This window comes from Venturia canescens, chromosome 7 (assembly GCF_019457755.1).
Source record: "Venturia canescens isolate UGA chromosome 7, ASM1945775v1, whole genome shotgun sequence".
Classification (NCBI taxonomy): domain Eukaryota; kingdom Metazoa; phylum Arthropoda; class Insecta; order Hymenoptera; family Ichneumonidae; genus Venturia; species Venturia canescens.
This window is the reverse complement of record NC_057427.1, coordinates 3,844,440-3,864,183: the sequence shown is the minus strand read 5'-3', so window position 1 is coordinate 3,864,183 and position 19,744 is coordinate 3,844,440. Positions and strand designations below refer to the sequence as shown.

At 37.8% G+C, this 19,744-nt stretch overlaps 3 protein-coding genes and 1 long non-coding RNA gene across 10 annotated transcripts; 1 reads left to right on the top strand and 3 right to left on the bottom strand.

Annotated features, from left to right (window-relative positions):
- Positions 1-24: 24 nt before the first annotated feature.
- Positions 25-2,938, bottom strand: LOC122413972 (odorant receptor 4-like). Of its 5 annotated transcripts, none has more exons than XM_043424692.1 (8): positions 2,814-2,938; positions 2,340-2,624; positions 1,387-1,537; positions 911-1,252; positions 741-840; positions 558-665; positions 274-441; positions 25-149 (listed from the first exon to the last, which is right to left on the bottom strand). In XM_043424692.1, the coding sequence occupies exons 1-8, from the start codon at positions 2,875-2,877 to the stop codon at positions 96-98; spliced, it is 1,272 nt and encodes a 423-aa protein (XP_043280627.1). In that variant the 5' UTR covers positions 2,878-2,938; the 3' UTR covers positions 25-95. The 5 variants fall into 5 exon arrangements, with proteins under 5 accessions (XP_043280627.1, XP_043280629.1, XP_043280625.1 ...); XM_043424694.1 differs by having other exon boundaries at positions 274-429; XM_043424690.1 differs by having other exon boundaries at positions 91-441.
- On the top strand, positions 2,686-5,182 carry LOC122413979 (uncharacterized). 2 transcript variants are annotated; one of them, XR_006261676.1, is made up of 4 exons: positions 2,686-2,827; positions 2,926-3,106; positions 4,644-4,679; positions 4,781-5,182. It is a non-coding gene; the product is annotated as an uncharacterized lncRNA (long non-coding RNA). The 2 variants fall into 2 exon arrangements; XR_006261675.1 differs by having other exon boundaries at positions 4,644-5,182.
- Positions 3,638-6,110, bottom strand: LOC122413976 (odorant receptor 4-like). The gene is made up of 8 exons (XM_043424697.1): positions 5,994-6,110; positions 5,589-5,870; positions 5,251-5,401; positions 4,798-5,139; positions 4,314-4,413; positions 4,128-4,235; positions 3,908-4,063; positions 3,638-3,691 (listed from the first exon to the last, which is right to left on the bottom strand). The coding sequence occupies exons 1-8, from the start codon at positions 6,067-6,069 to the stop codon at positions 3,638-3,640; spliced, it is 1,269 nt and encodes a 422-aa protein (XP_043280632.1). The 5' UTR covers positions 6,070-6,110.
- LOC122413971 (aminomethyltransferase, mitochondrial) lies at positions 6,072-9,121 on the bottom strand. 2 transcript variants are annotated; one of them, XM_043424688.1, is made up of 5 exons: positions 8,736-9,121; positions 7,996-8,336; positions 7,594-7,913; positions 7,385-7,467; positions 6,072-7,320 (listed from the first exon to the last, which is right to left on the bottom strand). In XM_043424688.1, the coding sequence occupies exons 1-5, from the start codon at positions 8,956-8,958 to the stop codon at positions 6,941-6,943; spliced, it is 1,347 nt and encodes a 448-aa protein (XP_043280623.1). In that variant the 5' UTR covers positions 8,959-9,121; the 3' UTR covers positions 6,072-6,940. The 2 variants fall into 2 exon arrangements, with proteins under 2 accessions (XP_043280623.1, XP_043280624.1); XM_043424689.1 differs by having other exon boundaries at positions 6,072-7,278.
- Positions 9,122-19,744: the final 10,623 nt, after the last annotated feature.

Genomic DNA, 19,744 nt, shown 5'->3' with positions numbered 1-19,744 from the left:
CGCAGATGCATCATTTCCAAGAAAGCGTTTTCCCGATCTTTATTCATCGCAGGCTTTTGCTGAAAATTTTCAAAAAAATACAATTGAACGATTGCTTATTCGTCAGCTCGTTGCAAAAGGGCCATGGCCGAGTAACATTTGCTGACGATCTGCAAATGTAAGAAGAAAACCATTAGAAAAACCACACTCTCGAAGAAATTAATTCAAATTTCACTTGTTTTGAATTTGCACCAATTCTTTCCTTTTTTTTTTATCAAACATAAGTTCACTTGCATTCATAAACGTCGTCGAGGACAATTCAAAAACGTAACCAACTCGAATTTTTATTGGTACTTGTCCTTTGCACATGAGGATTTTCAACGTCTTTTTGAAACGTTCGTCCGCGATGTACCATTTCGAGTTGTAAGCCGACGTGTTGAGGCTCTGACTCTGGAAACGTTTCTCGAATGAAAATTGTCAAATTTTTCACTTCGAATACCCTTTTTTGCTTCGATATTCGAACGAAATGCGTCTATAATTTAAGGTTCGAAGATGCTTTGAACTTTTTCAATCTTCACCTTTGCAATAATATCAGTACCGAACCAGCAATAAATGAAAAGTTGAAACAATGCGCAGAGGAATAAAGTAACTTGTTCGATGAATTCGTTGCTGCTCAATCGACGACCCTAAACCGTGGAATTTCTTTAGTCAATAATTCCGTTACTCGTAGCAAGACGTTCGAACAGGGAAATGCTACTCACTGCTACTAATTGGAAACCTGTCATCGTTATCATGACAAGACTCGTGGCGAATTGTAACAGCAAAGTGTGATTAAATATGCTTTGGACGAGGTTAACGCATCTAGAAATATTTTAGGCAGAAATGGAATGATTGAGATCAACTGGAATGGATAGAGAATTAATCGAGTTACCTGATTATTTGCTGATGGTGTTCTATACAGATTTGTAATTCCGTCACGGGGTCTATCGAGACTTGTTCAACATTTGATCGACAGACACATTCGATCTTGAAATCTTGCCTATCGATCACCTTCTCGATATGTGCTGCCTCGTATTCTGGGCCCAATTTATCGTGGCAAAATATCAATCTTTGCTCTACGAGATCCAATTGAGTTGCGAGGTGTATAAGGAAAACCATAAAAAGTGAATCTTGGGATGCGACAGCTCCAGCGATGTAACAGAAGCTCGTTGCATCGTAGATGAATAATAACCAATAGAGGGAAGTCTTGTTCGGTGGGCATCTCACGATGGGGCTAATTTGATAAATTTTTCATTTGAAAAATGATTCGTTTCTCGAGTTGCTAATTTAATCCGTAATTTTAGTCGAATTTATCAAATTCATTGTTTCAAAAAACGTTCACACTTTATTTTGGAAAAAATCGTTCACCTCAACGGTAACATATCGACGTTTCCCTTGTGATAAACGAGAATCCTTCCATATAAAAAAACCGCGTACCAGAAGACCATGACGATGAATGTAAGGCTGAACAACTTGCAGATTCGTATGGTTCCAGTAACTATTTTCTCGCGATAAATTGCTTGTAAAAAATCGTCAATTTAAAAGCATTTCATTAATTTCGAAAATTTTAGGTGAAGTTGAGTGCCTGATCCATGCTTCAATTAATTACGGAAGAGCTGACGAATTACATGAATTTTTTAACTTTTTTCAAAGTTATTTGAATCGTTGAGGTAGTTCGATAGCTAAGTGCCGTATAAAAAATAGGGTGCAGCCTCCTTCCCGTGTGAACATTATTCATCGTGAAATATCTTTCAAAAATCATTCAAATTATCGTTATAGATCAGTTGAAAAATATATGGTTACGATATATTTTACTAAAATTTCACAATTGCTCGTGATTTTGGAATTTTTGTATTTTTTCTTTCGCCCACGCCCCTGCTAGACTCATCTCGTATTCGAGCATACAAATGAACGCTCAGAGCGCGTGAATTATTTATTTATTGCAATAATTATTTCTCAAAAACTAGACGGCAGATAATGTTTTTATTTTATTCAATTTTTTCTTCAGACGACACTCTAACACTGTGTTTTTTAAAATCAAAGTCGCAAGAACCCTTCTCGAGTTCTTTCGATACCCATTTTTTGTTTGACGATTAGCATGTGTTCAAATGGAGAAACCGTAGAACTTTAACCTGCAATATCTCAAAAACTATACGGTAGAACTACGTTTTTTTTTTTTTTTTTTTTAATCGATTCGTTAGATTTTTCTGCGTGACATATTTTTTTTTTTTTTTTTTTAATTTCTGTAAGAAATCAGGCTTTGCTATTGAACGAATCGACACAAAAGTGCGTTTGATTTTGTTTATAAGATCAGAAGTTACCAAACTTTCGATAGCAAGGCTGCCGTCTTTCGTAATTGAGCAGGTCGACAAGTTTCTTGACGTCGGTTTGTCGCTGCCACAGATTCACAACTTTAATCAGCGTCGAGGCCATACCGGCTACGATAGTGAAATTTTGTGTGAGCGCGACCATGTCGTTTTTATTACTCCACGCGTGCATCACTGATGCTGTCATTTGTGGCAGTCCGGCCAAGCAGAACAGTCCAATCCCATAGTACTTGTACAACAGGTCGTATCGACTTTCTCTTTTGAAGGGGTTCCACACTCCTTATCGGAAAGAAATGCACACTGTCAATCCGTCACACATGGAGATACGTCGATTGGTCGATTGTTCACAAACTGATCGCGAGTGTTTCACGTGGAGGCGAATTTTGCACGAATCGAAGTTCGAGTAATCGAAAATGCAGTGCGTGATTAGCTTCTTGACCAATCGAATAGTCCGAGTGAAATTCTTACCCAAAACCATCAAAGTTTGTATATTGAAGTTCAAATAATTATCGTCGAGTTTTAACACATCCATTATGTTGTTTTTTTACCGAAATATATTTCACGAAATGTTGTTAATAAGGACTTCAGTCCTTTCTTGAAAACTCCATACCGTGGCCGCTTCGAACCAGCGCCGGTCCGTACCGCAGCGAGACGTCGGAGCGAATGAGCAGCTCCTCGAGTTCAGCTTTTTCCTCCAGAGGCCTCAACTACTCTGTTTCAATAATGCAACGCGAGATCCAAGAGACAATTGCAAAAGTTCGGTAAGTGTAATAGCGTGATGACCTAAAGATTGTGGGTTAGTATTTTGTCCCTTATTCGATAGAGTCCCTTCGTGGCTATGGATTGAACGACCGGTGCGGTATTCATTCTTATGGTTATTTTATGATGACTAACTCCAGGCTTTGACTGACACGCATATCGTAAATCTTGGATCGCGATACATTTTTCAATACCTTGTTTTCGCGATTGTCATTTCTGCCGATCAAATTGCTGCATCACGGAATTTCATCTATGAAAACTTTTCTTCGTTTCTGTCAGGAAAACTATTTCTTTGTTTCCGAGCTACACTCACTCAAAAATTGTCACAGTCACCAGAAAAGTCAGCTTGTACGATGTGAGTGAAAAATACAGTTTGATACTGTTGATTAATCAAAAAATTCATCTGTTAAGGTATTTTTTTGATGCAAGAGTCGCGAATTATTTCAGTCTGTGATTCATCTGTTTATTTAAACTAAGTTTTTTTAGTTGTTTCCGTCGAGTCCATGTTTCCTCCCAACTCTCATTGACTTATTTTAATCGTTAACTTGCTGTAAAAGTGCCATTGACGAATAACATTTGCTTATGATCTGTAACAATGAAAACTTCGTTAATCAAGCTGCACGAGTTTGCAAATTTTCTTCAAAATTGTGCATAAAATGACACGCAGTGTGTGAGAAAAGTTCGATTGTGTATAAATCGATAAAGTTATCGCCAGTGCTTTTGCAAGCGGCTAAACTGTCAAATTCTCTCCTGTCAAAAGTCGTTTCCTCTGAAGCAGAGTTTGCATTAGAAATAGTACTTGCTTGCATGAAAGTTTGCGAGGATAGTTCGCATATGTAACCAGCTCTGAATTTGATGGGTACTTGGCCTCGAAAAAGAAGAATGTTGAGTGTTTTCTTGAAGCGAATATCAGTGTCGTACCATTTCGAGTAGTAAGCGGACAAGCTAATAGTCTCACTCTAAAAAAAAGGTTGTTCAATGAAATTGGAACTCGGAATTAAATTTCTTGAAAATATTTTGTACCTTTGAAATAATGATTGTGCCGAACCAGCAGTAGAGGAAAAGTTGGAAGAGGGCGCACATTAAAAAGTTCATCGTGTCGATCAACTCGTTCGTACTCAATTCTTGTTTCTTCGTACAATCAAATTTCTTTAATGTCTGATCAAATTTTTGTGAGAAGGAAAATCGGTTTGGCTGATTGACACTTACCCCTAATATTTGAAAACCAGCCATCGAAATAATTAACAAACTCGTACCAAACTGCAGCAACAATGTATTGTTGAATATACTTTGGAGGAGATTTGCGTATCTGTTAACAGTGCATGCAAGAGTGCTGGTTGATTAATCCTTGCTCTGCAATTGCGCAAGTTGGTTTTTTATTGGTATTCTCGATTAAAACGCGGAGATCGTAATTGAATTGAGAGGCTCAAAAAAATCGATTTTTCAAAATGTAACAAAAAATTTGAGGATCTGAAAATTTGTCTCCAACCTTTGAAAGACCATGTTTACGTATTTTTAAATTCAAATTGTTATTTTCAGGTAGGACGATGACGATAATGAAAAAGCAGTCAAACGGTGGAAACTTTGTTTTTAACTAGATTAAAAAAAAAAAAGCGAAAAAGCTTTTGGTAGGAAGATTGTCGAACTTTTACGTTCCAACTCTTATATTGTTTTAGTTCCGCATGGTTTCAACCTGAGAATAATTTGATGATGTTGAATGCACGTATACAATTCGACGATTGGATCTAAAGACGATTCTTCCGAAATCGAACGACAAACACATTCGAGTTTGAGGTCATACAGCGCGAAGTCATTGGAGATAAAATTAAATCCGTTAGTGTCACGAACGTCGTCCCGACACCATTCCAAACGTTGTTTCAGAAGATCCAACTGTGCACCGACGTGTATGAGAAAGACGGTGAAAAAAATATCGTGAAAAGCTGTGCAGCCAGCCAAATAGGAAATAGTTATTTTGTCAGTTACGAACATGAGCCAATACGACGGAGTACCATTTGCATTAAAAACCCACAGAGGACTGTAGCATTGTTCATTGGATCGTAGTCAAGCAAAAAAGTGTAAATTATAAACACGAATTAAAATTAATCGACAGAATGCTAAAGAAATCGATAATCGAGTATTAATTTACCTCGTGGAAATCTGATTCGCGTCTCCTCTACTATAAACAACAACTTTTCCATAGCTGAAGCAGCAGTACCAAATAACCATGATGATGAACGCCCATCCAAAAAGCTTACAAGCTCGTATGGTCGAAATGATGACTCGATCGCGATAAATCGCTTCATAAATGAAAATTGATTTTTTTTATCAATTTATATAATATCAAAATATTCCTCATCAATGTTATTTCAACTTTGCGCTAATTTACTGACTTTCAAAGCAAAAATATTGAACGAAGGTCGGTCAAAATGTGAATATTTTTATATAACAACGTGAATCGTTTGTTACTGTTTAGCAAAAAAGTACCAAATTTTCGATTGCAGACTTGGCGTCTTTCCCAATTAAGGAGATTGGCAACGGTCTCGAGATCAGGCCTCCGACGCCACAAGTTGACGATTTTTACCATGGTACTGAGCATGGCTGTGACCAAGGTAAAATGTTGGGTGAACATAACGACGTTTCTGCTTTTCCAAGCGTGAATTATTTCACCGAGACTCGGTGGGACACCGGCAAAGCAGAACAAACCAACAGCGTACCACGTGTACAAACGTTTTTCCACGTTATCCTCTTTCCAAGGATTCCACATTCCTTAATTCCGATTAGAATACAAGACGAAAGGAAAGTCAATATCGACAATTCGATTGAAGTGACGTTTCCATTAATGAGACTTAAGGTGAATGACTTTAAGAAATAAACATTTGGAAACCTCACCAAAAATTGTCAGTAGTTGAAAGTACCAAGTCAAATAATTCTGATCGAGTCTCAAGCTCACCACCTTCGTAGACATTGTCAGTTGTGATTTTTTATATCTTTATTATCTATTGCACTCGTTATTATGGGAGTTTCCAAATTTATCCAATTTTCAGAAGCACGCAGTCGTACGTTCGATCTTTTTTCTCGCTTTTTCTATCCATCCTGATACGTTGAATTTACGGTCAGCATGTTTAGTGCAATGCAAATAGTTAAGTCGACCGTATACATTGTGAGACGACGCCGACTGCGACCGAGTGCACCGAGCAAAATTCTTGTACCACTTTTTTTCACGGTTATTTTGTCGTTTTAATAAGTAATAAAGCAAACGTTTAACGACCTCCGCTGTTCACAAGAGTTGGAGCTACGTGTGGTAGCAAAACATGCATAATGGGGGATGATGATAGGTTCGAATGTAAGCGCCCCTCTTTGCGATAAGTTGGTATTCTCTTCGATAATGGATTGGGCGGCAGAGTTTGCATGATGTATTCATTGATTTTTTTATGAGCCACCTGGCCGTCCTCGAACGCGCATGCACACGACGTTCTACGATAAATCGTTTGGCTCTTTTCTTTTTTTATTGTTCGTGACTTTTGGATCTCGCATTTTCTCGGCAACTCACAAACTGTTGGAACATCGCAGTTATTCGAACATGTTTTTTCCGACTGGATTCAGTGGGAAAATGAGCGTGGTGAGTTGAACTATTCGAACAGTCGTAGCAACCGTGTTTTTTCTCAATTAGCATTTTTTTTCTATTGATAAATTCATCGAAATTCGAGCTTCTCAGAATTTTTCGAATTTCCTATGGTGAAAAGCACAATTCTTCTTCTCTAGACACTCGTGAAAAAAAATTTGGTTTAATATTATCGAAAAATAGTTCACACTCGTCGTTGAGCCGAGTCGCAATGTCATTTTCCCGTATAATAGTTCGTTTTGACGAATGGCATTTTCGTGACAGTTGCTTTGTAAGTTTTGCCTCGCACCTCGACCAGCATGCCCCCGCCGTTTTGGGCCAAATCCATTGGCACGTAACCCATAGCTATAGGACGCCCGAGCGTCGGGCTTGGTCCGCCGGAAGTTATGTGACCGACTCTTTCACCCTCTGGAGTCAGAATGGCCGCGCTCTCGCGAGCCGGCGGCCCCTGGCCGAGCATCAAACCGATTCTCTTCTTCCTCGCGCCCGTTTTTATCTGCTCGAGGATCACTTTGGCTCCGGGAAAGTTCTTTTCGACTCTGCGTCTCTTCGCTGCATGGACCAAATCGGAGAAGTAACAAAATTTTATTGCTCCTGTTTTAATAGTTTTTTTAATTAGTCGATGTACTAAAAAGTACTGCTTTTCAATGGGTCTTACCAACGAGCCATGTCAGACCAGCTTCTACCGGAGTAGTTCCTTCGTCAATGTCGTGCCCGTAAAGACAAAGTCCAGCTTCGAGTCTGAAAGATATCGAAATATCGAGTCTTTTGAAAAATCCTTTCGAGAAGGATTGATTTTTTGATCGACCGGAGTTACGAGCATGCGATTTCACGTGCGAAAAGCCACATTAATTCCGATGTGAGTACCTCAAACTGTCGCGTGCGCCAAGTCCGGCCATTTTGACGTCGCTGTTCTCGAGGATCATTTCGACCAAGCTCCTCGCGTCTTTCCCACCGACCGAAATTTCGAAACCGTCTTCGCCGGTGTAACCGCATCTCGATATTCTCGTTTCGAAGTTAGAGATGTTTGCTCGGTGGCTGTTCATGAATTTGAGCTTTTGCAAGTCGAAATCCACGAGTCGTTGGAGCGCTTGAGCTGCTGTTGGCCCTTGAAGAGCGATCAAGCCCTGCTCCAAGGGGTCGAGGTATCGTAGGTCAACGCTTTTCCCATGCCTCTCGAAGTCGTCCTGAAACAAAGATTTTTGGTAGCTGAAAAAAATCTCGTTAACGGTTTCTAGTAAGCTTGAAAACGGTCTCGAGCTTTCTCACTTTTCGTTGATTCATCAAAAGTGAGTCTTCGTTCCTCCTTCCGGCATTAGAAACGACGAAATATTTGTCCTCGTCATCTTTAGTGACGATGAGATCATCGAGGATGCCGCCATTCTCATTGGTAAATACTGTTAAACTGGCGGCTCCTGGGGCGAGATTTTTCAGATCAATCGTTGTCAACGATTCCAAATATTCACCTGCGTTCTTGCCCGCTACTATAGTTTGCATCATGTGACCGACGTCGAATAGCGACGCGTAAGTTCTCGTGTGCTGATGAGAAACGGCGATTGCGTCCCGATACTGCACCGGCAGCAGCCATCCGGAAAAATTTACTATTTTTCCTGGAGCGTGAAAGCAATAAAAATTTCTATTAACCTTTACAGGTCGCGGTTCTGGTCGAAAGATCGAGCACTAGTTTGGTCGGGCACTCCGCTTGAAAAATTCATCAGAATTATGGTCAAATTTTGTGTAAAGAAAAGCTCGATTTCAGCGTAAAAATCCCCGTCCTTAAAAGACTAAGTCGTTGCACTTTTCACTGAGCCGCAGCTTCGTTATGAAAACATAAACATTTGCATCAAAATATCAGCATTTGTGTTGCCTATAGTTGACTGGCATAATGAACAAACAAATATTATGAGCAAAATCTTTAATTTTATTCAACAGGCTAAGCAATTCGTGACACTCAAGGAAAATTCACGAGACATTATTTAAGATAAAAACGAAAAAACAAATCTTTTTACCGTTTTGTTCGACATGCAAGTCATGGAGGCAAGTTTTCCTCGGTTCGCAGGTCTCCGTTGAAAATTCTCTCCGCCCCAATCCTGCCGAGATCCCGTCCTGATGAGAGTCCAATCGGAGAGTTTTAACTCCGCGATCCCAAGCGGCGATTCTAGATTTGGCAAGGAGTGATTTTTCCAAATGTTCTTGAGCCAAGCGGCCGAGAGAGCTTCCAAACCGTAACATCTTCTGTCGGCGTTGACGCGTGGTTCGAAACTACTCGGGCAATTGATTTTCGGAGGATTCTCTTGTCCATAGAGTTTCTACAGCCGGTTGAAAATCGAAATGAGTGGAGGAGTCTAAACCGTTTCGCGACACTGTTGTATCGAGTTGAACTCTTGAATGATTCGCTCCGTTACAAGCCGGTTATTCAAAGCTGAGCTTATCGAAAGACGTTTACGTTTGCGGAGCAAAGGTCAGGATGCGGGTACGCCGAAGTCATGATATAAACGAGAGCTGAGACTGTAGCAACGATGTTCTTTCGAGTGGAATAAAGAAAAAGGAGATACCAAGTCAGGCGACGAAAGTCACGAGACCCCGTGGAGGCGCAGGATGGAAAAAAACGTACAAAGCAGCGAATTTTATTTTGCTTATTCAATTTTTATTGTACCACGTAATAATAATAATGATCGTAATAATAATCGCAATAATCATTATCATCTCGTATAATAATGACAATAATAAATGTTAATAATAATAATCGATAATAGTAATAGTTGTTGTTGTTGTTTTTTTCATTTCGTTTCGTAATAATTGAATAATAATAGGTAATAAATTTATAAATCATTCGAACAAACGTGTTTGTGCGTCTCGCGGGTGTGTATGTATAATTGTGTGTTGTTGTAGCGTGTGTAGTTTAGTCGTTGTATACAAATGCGACAACGTCGTTGCTCGCGTTTCGAGGGACGCTGCACGTGTGCATCGTCGATTGACGTTTGTTCGACGGATTTATATAAGAGAAAATGAAAATAAACAGAAGAATGCTCGAAAAATGAGAACTTAATGTCATTTTCGTTTTGTTGGAGAATGGATCGAAACGAATATAGTATCAATGCTCGTTCGTACATTTTGTTTTTCGTACAGAACTTTCGCTCTGCGCGTTCTTCGTGTTTTTACATACTTTTTTTTCTATACTTGACTTGACTTTTTGTTTTTCACTTCATCATACCACGTTCGCATTTTTTTTCGTTACGTTTTTTTTTTTTTTTTTTTTTATTCTTTTATTACTTTTTGAAACCTCGCTTCGTCTTCCTTCTCACGTATATATACTTTTTGTTCTTATTACTGTCAAACGTTCTCGTGTTTTTCTTCGTTTTTTGCTTTTTCTCATATATATATATTTTTATATTTTTTTCGTGTTTACACAATTAATGCAAAATGTCCCTACAGTCCGACGAAAATGTGCTTTAGTCGTTCGTTTGCTCGATGCTGTTTTTGTTTTTTGTTGTTCTTATTGTTTTTTCTGATGTTGTTGTTGATGTTATTTTAAACCTCTTACACGTATTGTTTCTCATCGCTGTTTTTCTTGCTTGCGTTCTCTTTCTCTTTCTCTCCTTTACAGTCTCAAACCCATTCACTCACACACGCATGGTTAAACGGGAATTATTGGCAGGGGGTAGCTGCGGGGGAAGGTAATTCATAATCGAAAGGTGAAAAAGGTTGGTTGTCAGGGTTCTTGGGACGAAGAGATGCTTTCGAAATTTTCAACCCTCTCCGACTCTGTAGTCGATCGATTCCTTTGATAAATACGGTTTTTTTCATGAAGATTTTGAATCCGCGGGAAGCGAATCGGCTTTCTTGGCTTTTCGTATCTTTTCACGTTGTTAATTAACCCTCGTGAAATGTCCTTGAAAAATATCAAATCAGGCGATGATTAATCAAACGTTTTTAAATTGCGAGACCATTTTTCAAATTGCCGGAGAGAATAATCAATAATTCGAATATAAATGCGGGAACAAAAATGAACATTAATTTGAATGAATTGTGTCCTCCTTAACCGAATGCCATCACTCGTTGATCCTCTTAATCACCAGAAACGTGTTTTTTTCCCTCGTCTTCCAAAATCCAAATTTCCCTCGCCCGAACAATGCTGCACTTTCTTTTATCATTTGAAATTTCGTTAAGACCGAAAAACATTTATTCCATTTTGTTCGAGACCGAATGCCACCGGATGCTCAATTTTTCCTGACAATCCAATTGAAATTGTTAATTTCGATGAGTGATGCCAAAGTCAAGATTTCATTCCCGAGAACGAACGAATCACGAAGACGTTGTCGCGCGTGTACGTAACACTTTCATACTATTTTTGTTCTAATCGTGTTTTTTGTATTCTCTGAAAAATCTTTTTATTTCAAACTTTGGATGTATATTTGACGTTTTATTTCTTGATAAACACATGAGAAGGATACAGAGGAACATCGACATGAGTTTTTATCGTCTAAATTTCATTTGTTTTTTCATCATCTTCCCTCTTCTCTTTACAATATATATAATATATTTATATATATAGTATAAAAGACAAAAAGCATAAGTTTCCACGGGATATTTTCGTTTGTTCTTTTTGTTGCTGTTTCTTCATCTTTTTTTCTTTTCTCTCGTTAAATCTCACTCAACACATGTGTCGTTTGTTTAGCACGCTCTCGGTTATCTAATATCTTCGTTCGGGACATTAGGGCTTGGGGAGGGAGCGAGGGGGAAGGGGTTGTTGGTGGTGGACCATGGGATGGATAAGAGGGTTGTTTCGGGGAAACGCTCCAGTCAACATACAATGTACAATGATTACGGCTTCTGAGAATCTAATCTAAGAGCTCTCAGTAGCGCATTAATAATTACCGATAATCAATTATAATTTTGCCTAAAATTTCTTCATTTCGATTTTTCTCTTAACTCGTTTTCTCGCTCTCTCGCTCTCGCTATGTTTTTCTCTTTCTCTCTTGCTCTGTCTCTCTCGCTCTTTCTCTCGTGAATTTATTATATTCGACTTAAGCCTTAACTATACATAATCACGACTCGAATACATTATATCATCACTTCCGTATATAGATACAATTTAAAATCCTTTTTTCTTGCCGCCTTTTTCAACCCCCGCTCTCTCTCTCTCTCTCTCTCTTTCTCTCTCTCTCTCACGCTCTTTACACATTATACTCACAATTAATAATAATTCATATTATCAATAATCGTTTTAGGTCGTCGTCGTCGATATATTATATTAACGCGTGTATAATTTATAAAATGAAAATAGGTACAATTTTGGACGCTCTTCTTGGTTTGCTTGTGTCTTATGCTTTTTTTTACCCCTCAAAAAGATCCTCCGAAATGTCTCTTTTATTTTGTAATTTTTTCTCTTTATCTTCTTCTTTTAATTCTTCTGTTTCGCCTAGTAATGCCCATCGATTGCGATTCTAGTCCACTTGGTAGTAAAATTTTGCGCTCTCATATATTTTTCTTTCTCTCATTCCCACTCGCATTTTTGACACTCGCACAAACAACACATCGCGCATCATCCTCTCTCTCTCTCTCTCTCTCTCTCTCTCTCTCTCTCGCACTATGATTTTATTCTTATTCATGATTCTCGTTTTTCGTTTTATTTCATCGCATTCATACGTTTTCTTCATTCTCAAACTCTCATTATCAACAAAATGCCGCACGCGATTCTCGCGTTATTTTCTTTTGTTTTATACCTCACGCTCTCATTTATTTCTAAGACCTTAATTTTACAAGGATGCTTCGTCGTTGCTCCGCACGGGCCGGGCCTCTCGCCAATTGAATAACTCTTCAGAAATCTTCGTCGTCACCAAAAAATTCACGTAACCTTAATTCCTAACGATTTATTTTTATCTCATTCTCATCGAAATTATTCAACCCTATTTAATATTTACAATACTCGCTTCACCATTTTGTATTACCGCTAAAGATTTAGGTTGCATTTTTTCAATTATTTATTTTTCGATCGCTTATCAATATCTTAATTGCGTTTTTACGATTATTTTACGAGAGTGTTTATTTTTCATCATTATTTTCTTAAATCTCTTTTGAAGGTCGCGAGCGATTGGCTATGGATCGGCGACCACATTGCGGAGCTCCGTACCGAAGCACGAAATTTGAAAAATCCTTTTTTCTTTTTCTCTTTAAATCTCGTTTTGCGCGTTCTTTAATTAAACTACGTAGTCTAATCGTTTATTCAATCACTGCGGCTTTTGTTTGTCACACGTTATTACTTTCACACTCGCACTTCACACTCGTTCATCTCGCTCGCTCTTTAATATGCACACTTTCGCTCAAATTGACCGAACGTATAACTGAGTGTTCAATCTCTCAGATAATCTCGATTTCCAACCAATCTCGATAGCCTAAATATGTCGTTTTTGTTCCGAGTTTTGTTTCCTCTCTCTCTCTCTCTCTCTTTCTTGTGTAATTCTTCCTCAAAGTTTAGCATCTCAAAGTCCTCGTTAAACTGTCTCACAATTTCAGGGAGTACCTATTTACAAAATGCATCGATTATATCATTAATTCTCATGCGATCTTGGTGGAAAATAACGGCCCGAAATTTGAGAAACCGTGTAATCCTGTTACCATTTATATTATTCTTTATTCATCGGTATGATCGAAATCGTAAAACGATATCGTGAGAAACAAAGAAATTGCAACAAAGAACATTGTTTTAATCGCGTCCCTTCTCAATTTTCGTCTCATTTTCAGAGGCTATAAGAAAATCCCTAAATTCTCTTTCTCCCTTCTCATGTCCATTCGGCATTGATCTAAATACAATTGTGATGTTATTTCAGGTCTTATACATACTTTCATCGATGATTATGAACAAACAAACAAAAAAACAATTTACATTGTCAACTTTGCCGATGTCTCGAGACGTCTTGCGTTTTGCTATTTTACGCTTCTCCACGGCGGGCTTCTCTATTCCCTCACGTTCGAGATTATTTCCCGAGGAATAATAAAAGGATACATCTCTCACAACGTAATTGTATTAATTGGTATTCTCGTATCCGATACGTGGAACGAATATTTTTCGAAAAAAAAAAAAAAAAAAAAAAAAATTAAACAGTCACATTTTCATCGGCTTAGCATATTCCGAAGGAGAGCTCTATAATTTCTCACCTTCTCGTTTTCTTTTCATTTAATTTTATCGAGTTCGTTCGTTTGTTTTTTCCAATTAACAAGATTACGATGCGACTAATGACAGCTCTTTAATGATAGCATTAATTGTATAAACTAAGAATAATTCATGATAACTCGTATAAACCGAAATCGATCGATCCTCAGCGTGGCGATACGTAACGTTTTTCTCCATCTCATTTTCTCTTCTTTAATATTCTCATTTTAGTTTTTCCAAGTGAGGAAAAATATTTAAATATTGCGACTATTGGATCAATCGATCGCGGAAATTAAATAGCAGTAACAATACGCGTTCTCATTCTCCTCGTATAAATGCACGTGTCCTAAATTTCGCGTGCGTCAATCGTCAAGCACATTTCGAATAAGTAGGATAAAAAAAAAAAAAAAAAAAACAGGGGCGAATATTAGCGAATATTCGTCATTCGTAAATTCGTTATGGTCAGTGTTTTTTTCTCTTTTTATAATTTTGTCCTTCGAAACGATTACACACGAAACTAGATTTATCACATCGGGTAATAAAAACCACACGCGAATGAAGACAAAAAATTACGCAACACGATCTCATCTACAAACATAATAATATTTATAATAATAGCAATAATATTAATAATAATAATAGTAATAATAATCGTAACTAATAATTCGTTAATGACAATAATAAAGATAATAATAATGACAATAACTAATCATTCCAATGATAAGCAGTAGGGAAATTTAATTGTAAAAGTTGGTGGTATCGTTACGCAATTATTTCTTAATAGTTAGTAGCAGCGATTGGCCGCTCGATCTACGTATCATTTTCCGAACCTCAAAAGACAAGAAAAAAAACCTTCGCGAGTATGCATTTTTTATGCCTATCATCGAGATAATATTTTTAAAATAATGATAATTATAGAATAATAAGAGAGGCGTTGGCGTCTCCTCGATTTAAATACATTATTAAACGTAAATCATTAAAACGAATTTACGTCTCTACATAGTTGAGTCATAAATTAATTTATTCAGGCAGAACCTAACGCAAGAATAGTAACTAAAGAACCGTGATAGTTTTTTCATGTTGATAAATTAAAAAAAAAATGAACAATTTCTTTAATAATTTCAATCTCCGAACGCTGCGATCGTAATTATAAACCAATAATATATATGATTACAATTGTGATATAAAACAAAAATTAAAAAAAAAAAAACAAAAGAGATATTTTTGTTCCTAAGCTTGCTTAATCTCGTTCGTTACATTTTTATCTTTTAATTTTTTTAAATAAATTTCAATTTTAGTATCGTTTTTAACCAATTGTGACTAGCAAACATAACCTCGATGGAGTTTCGACCACCGATAATCTCGAGTTTCCTCGTCCACTTGGCTTTCTTATATTTTTCATCTCGAGTAACATTGCCTCCGAAAAATGTCGTGTCGTTTGAAGTGATTGAAACAAATTGAATTTCACCTATTCATCGGGATATTCTCATGATGAAACAACGCGATGATCGGTGTCCGAGGCAGTGTATTTAAACGCGAAAATAAACAATAATTCAAAGTACACAATTTTGAAAAATGTAGCACGGATTAACTTGTTAATCGATTATTCAAAAATTCAATTAATGACGAGTCGCTGAATATGGTTCTCATCGCGTTCGCGGCTTCAACTTCCAACTACTAACTATATAGGCGTCATTATTTCTTTACATGCTTATTATCCCCACGCTTTTACAACTCTTCTAAATAGAAAATAATAATAATAAAAAAAGAAGGAAACTTCAATGATCCACGATCGGAACAATCAGTCGTGTGTATATCACGCTATATTTGCATAATTCTCAATTATTTTCTCAATAAAATTCTAACTTCAACAATTAGCAATCGGTAAGATTTCTTCGTGAGATATACACATAGAAGAGAACGAAAAAAAAAAAAAAAACTGAGAAAGAAAGAAAAAGAAAATAAAAACGATCAAGATAATGGAAGTTAAAATCGTCAGGACGTAATCGTAAAAAGTCTTATAAGCTCTTAAAAGAGAAATCGTAACGGTGTTTATGAACGTCTTTATGATTGTGTGTGTGTGCGTGTGTGTGTGTGTGTTTTTCTCTTCTTTACGTTTTCCTTACGTGTGAGGGTTTGCGTATATAAATATATGTAAATATATATATGTAACGTACATGTATAACACAATGTTTAAAAAGAAACAAAAATAATAATAATAATATGCTTGCGATTATTAATAAACATAATAATAAAGATAATAATAATGATGATAGTAATAATAAAGTTATCAATGATGACAATAATAATGATAATATTAATAGAGGAAAAATGAAATGAGACGTGTGGAGAATCTCGAAACGTGGACTCCGTTACACCCTCGTGTTTTCCTTCATATCCGACAGATCGGTCAAATTTTCAAATGAAATCATTTCTATGTATTGTAGTCTGACAATAAGGGGCTCGTCGTGCTGTTTCGCTCAAAAAATGATCATCTCTCTCTCTCTCTCTCTCTCTCTCTCTCCCTTTATTTCTCCCTCGAGAAGCTCACTCTCAGTCGTTCGCCAGAAAATACGTTTTTGTTTTATTTTTTTTTTTCTTTTTTTTTTAATCATCTTAAGTATTATAATCATTGTATATTGTAGTGTCAACCCCGAGTATCGAGTGACCTAGGTCATCGGTATTCACAGTGGTGGTATACGCCCGCGTGGCGTATCAACTAGATTGAATTTTTTCGTTGGATTATCTCATTGATAATTTGAATTTGCAAATATATAATATATAGTTGCGAGTGTGTTCCGAAATTTTCGACAATGAAGATGCGGCCTCAAGTACGAATTTGTTTGCCACCCGAAACCGACGCCCGAATCTTGGAAGCGTGCTTGGGGAACGTACAAAAGAACAACCGAAGCTTCACAAGATTCATTCGCACACCGTACAATTATCTTCGAAAGAGTGTCGTCTATATATATATGCACGCATGTACACGCTCGCGAAAACGCATACACGCGTGTGTACGTGTTTTTTTTTTTAATTATTTTATTTTATTTTTTTTCATAATCTCGCTCATACAAGGATCGACTCAAGATTCATTTGGTCGCTGCAATGAGACTCTGTCCGGTTTTAATGATCATCATCATTGTACAACGTGCCAAACGACTCAACGAAAAGAGGCTACATCTCAATCTCGCTCTCGCTCGCTTTCTGATATCAATCTCGTGCACGGTCCCGCCTCGCCGGCATTTCGCGCGCGCACGCGCGGTAATTTGCTCGCCCTCGTTCGCCATTTTGTCAAGCAGGTCACCATGGTGTTTTCGCTATTTCTACTCTCTGCTCGAGTGACTTTAGGAACCGTCGAATTTGCACCTTCGCTCGCTTCTTCGTCTCTCACTATTTCTTTATCTTGGCGGGATTCTCACTCCTCGTTTCGTCTTTATCATTGGTTATCCATCATTAAATAAGTACCGATTTCGCCTGCTTCGGCTTACACGCCTCGGCTTTGTACCGCTTTTGACTAGAATTGAATTTCGAATTGATGGCCTCCGCTTCACTTGGCTCTCTTTTCCTTCCACTTTTTCGACTTCGCTCTCCGTTCCTTTCGTCCACAAATTCAGTTTCGTTTTTATCACATCTTGCTCTCTCTCTCTCTCATTTTTACAAAACGGCGAGATTGCGCGGCGCTCAGTAATTGGCTCGGCTCGCGGGACCGGAGGTGCGTCGGTGTATTATGCCCAAAAGGGGACTTTGACCAAACTCAATCGTAAACATTAAAGCACGTTAATTATTTTCTTCCGTGTCGTTCTGCCACCAGCACCCTTTTTCATCTCGTTGAACGAGACTCCAATAGATCGTTCGAGGATGCGAGATCAACGAGAACACGAAAGAAAAGAAGAAAACGCGTTTCTTCAAAGTAACAGTAAGATGCGCTGTGTTTGTTAACCTGTCAACTAACCGTACGTAAAAATCTGAAATCTGTAAACTTAACGTTCGCGTTTGACAGATAAGCTTGCGTCAAGCACCTCCCGCTCGAATTGAAAATTCCTTCTTTTTTTTTTTTTTTTTTTTAATTTTCTCTCCAAATGAATCGAATTATTGAATTTCTCTTCCTTTTTCGTCTGCATTTTCAAGAAAAGTGTCACCGTTACGAGAGTGTTGAAGTTTTTTATCCGTTTGCGGAAATGCAATTTTTATCGTTTGGATTGTACGGGAGGCGTTTGCCCGCTGCTGTTATCTGGACGAAAGTAAAAAGAAATCATATCGCGAACGAACTTGAACAACGCGTATGTGAAAAACATTTTTTTTCGGTGTTTATAGATGATTTGCACGAAGTGGTTTCATATTTTTTCTTTTCTTTCTATTTTGTCTTTACGATGAAGGGAGCATGGAGGCTTGTGGGGGTATTATTGTGGTAGGGAAGTTTGTATTGTGTCAAAAGCAATGCCATAAGTGAATAAAACACAAGGCTGCACTCTTGAAAAGACTAACAAAAAAATTTTGGGGAATTTACCCGTGACACATGGCGCTGGGAAGTTGGACGATCAGAGAATCGATCAATCGTTCTCCGTCCGTCTCGTCGACGATTCGCAATCGTTCTTTTTTTTTCCATAATCGCGTGTTTTTTTTTCTCGACGAGAATCGCTCGAATTTCAACGGTGACAAATGCCCTTCGACCTTTCATCGTTCGAAAGCCGAAGCTTATTTTTTCGATGGTCCACCACAGATGTAAATATTAGCTGGATAAGAGATCGACGAAAACGCCATGTGCACTGGCGCCCTCTGGCGATTCGCGTCCGAGTCCCGAATACCACGTAACATCCCTAGTGAGTGTCTTCGCGATTATTTAAATTGTGGCGCGACACAGTAGCTATATATCGCGCTTCGGCAACTGCTTTTCAGCTTACATCATCGGTATTACGGATAATAATAATAATTATATGTTTGTGTTTGTTATGCATGTAGGTTACATTAATTAATGTCGACTTGACAATGGTTACTGTTAATTAATCGATAATCGTTAATTACGTTAAATATGGCTTTCAGAAAGCTTTCCGTCCTATCCCGGCATTTCTCCGCTTCTCACTTCGTCCGCGTCCCTCGGAATCCTCGCGCTTTTCCCTCACATTTCTTGATTTTTTTTCGTTTTTTTCTCTCCCTCGTTTTTTTTTACTATTTAAATCGAGTATACAACTTGTTACGTTGGCTATCCTACGAACACTTATTACACTTATTACTCTGAAAAAGGTTTTGCTTCGCGACGATATTTTTCCATCTCTGTTCGGATCGTTTGGGCCAGGAAGCTTTTTGTTTTCATTGGATTTTTCGCGTCTCGCTCACGAGACAAAAGGAAGACTCTGAAACCGCGTTTTTTTCGATCGATTTAGTTGTTTTTTTTTTTCTCGTGGAAGATTCGTTACGATTTGATGCTGAAAAAACTGGAAGTTTGACAGATTAACGTGGAGAATATTCCGGTCGGGGAATGACGCACGCAATCGAAAAGTAAAATACTCATTTCCGAGGGGTAAGATTTTGATGCTCAAAGGCCTGTTCGATTTTAGTTTGGAAGATTTTCCATTTCAAGGAGAGGATCCGAATTCCGCACCTCCTCGTTTTAATCCCTGATAATCAGCGTTGCCGCACGATCAGCAGACATCGAAAAAAAAAGTCACCTCGCATCGCCTTTTCACTGTATCTTTTCGCTGCCTCTGTTTTTCATCTATTTCCTCTTGCTCTCGTTCTTGTATTTTTTTTTTTTTTGTTATTTTTGTTTTTTCTCATTTCCTGTTAATCCAATATTAATCTTAATTAACTGTTTAATGCATTACACTGTTACGGTTCTACTTGTAGCAACTACTATTGGTGAGTTTA

Coding starts and splice junctions, on each gene's coding strand:
- LOC122413972 (XM_043424690.1), bottom strand. CDS start 2,877: ATGGATGTGTTAAAACTCGACGATAATTATTTGAACTTCAATATACAA. Junction 841..910: donor CACCATCAGCAAATAATCAG/GTAACTCGATTA, acceptor AAATATTTCTAG/ATGCGTTAACCTCGTCCAAA. Junction 666..740: donor CAGGTTTCCAATTAGTAGCA/GTGAGTAGCATT, acceptor TCCACGGTTTAG/GGTCGTCGATTGAGCAGCAA.
- LOC122413976 (XM_043424697.1), bottom strand. CDS start 6,069: ATGTCTACGAAGGTGGTGAGCTTGAGACTCGATCAGAATTATTTGACT. Junction 5,871..5,993: donor TCAACTACTGACAATTTTTG/GTGAGGTTTCCA, acceptor ATCGGAATTAAG/GAATGTGGAATCCTTGGAAA. Junction 5,140..5,250: donor GCGAATCAGATTTCCACGAG/GTAAATTAATAC, acceptor ACAATGCTACAG/TCCTCTGTGGGTTTTTAATG.
- LOC122413971 (XM_043424688.1), bottom strand. CDS start 8,958: ATGTTACGGTTTGGAAGCTCTCTCGGCCGCTTGGCTCAAGAACATTTG. Junction 8,337..8,735: donor CTTGCATGTCGAACAAAACG/GTAAAAAGATTT, acceptor TTCACGCTCCAG/GAAAAATAGTAAATTTTTCC. Junction 7,914..7,995: donor TTTTGATGAATCAACGAAAA/GTGAGAAAGCTC, acceptor TCTTTGTTTCAG/GACGACTTCGAGAGGCATGG.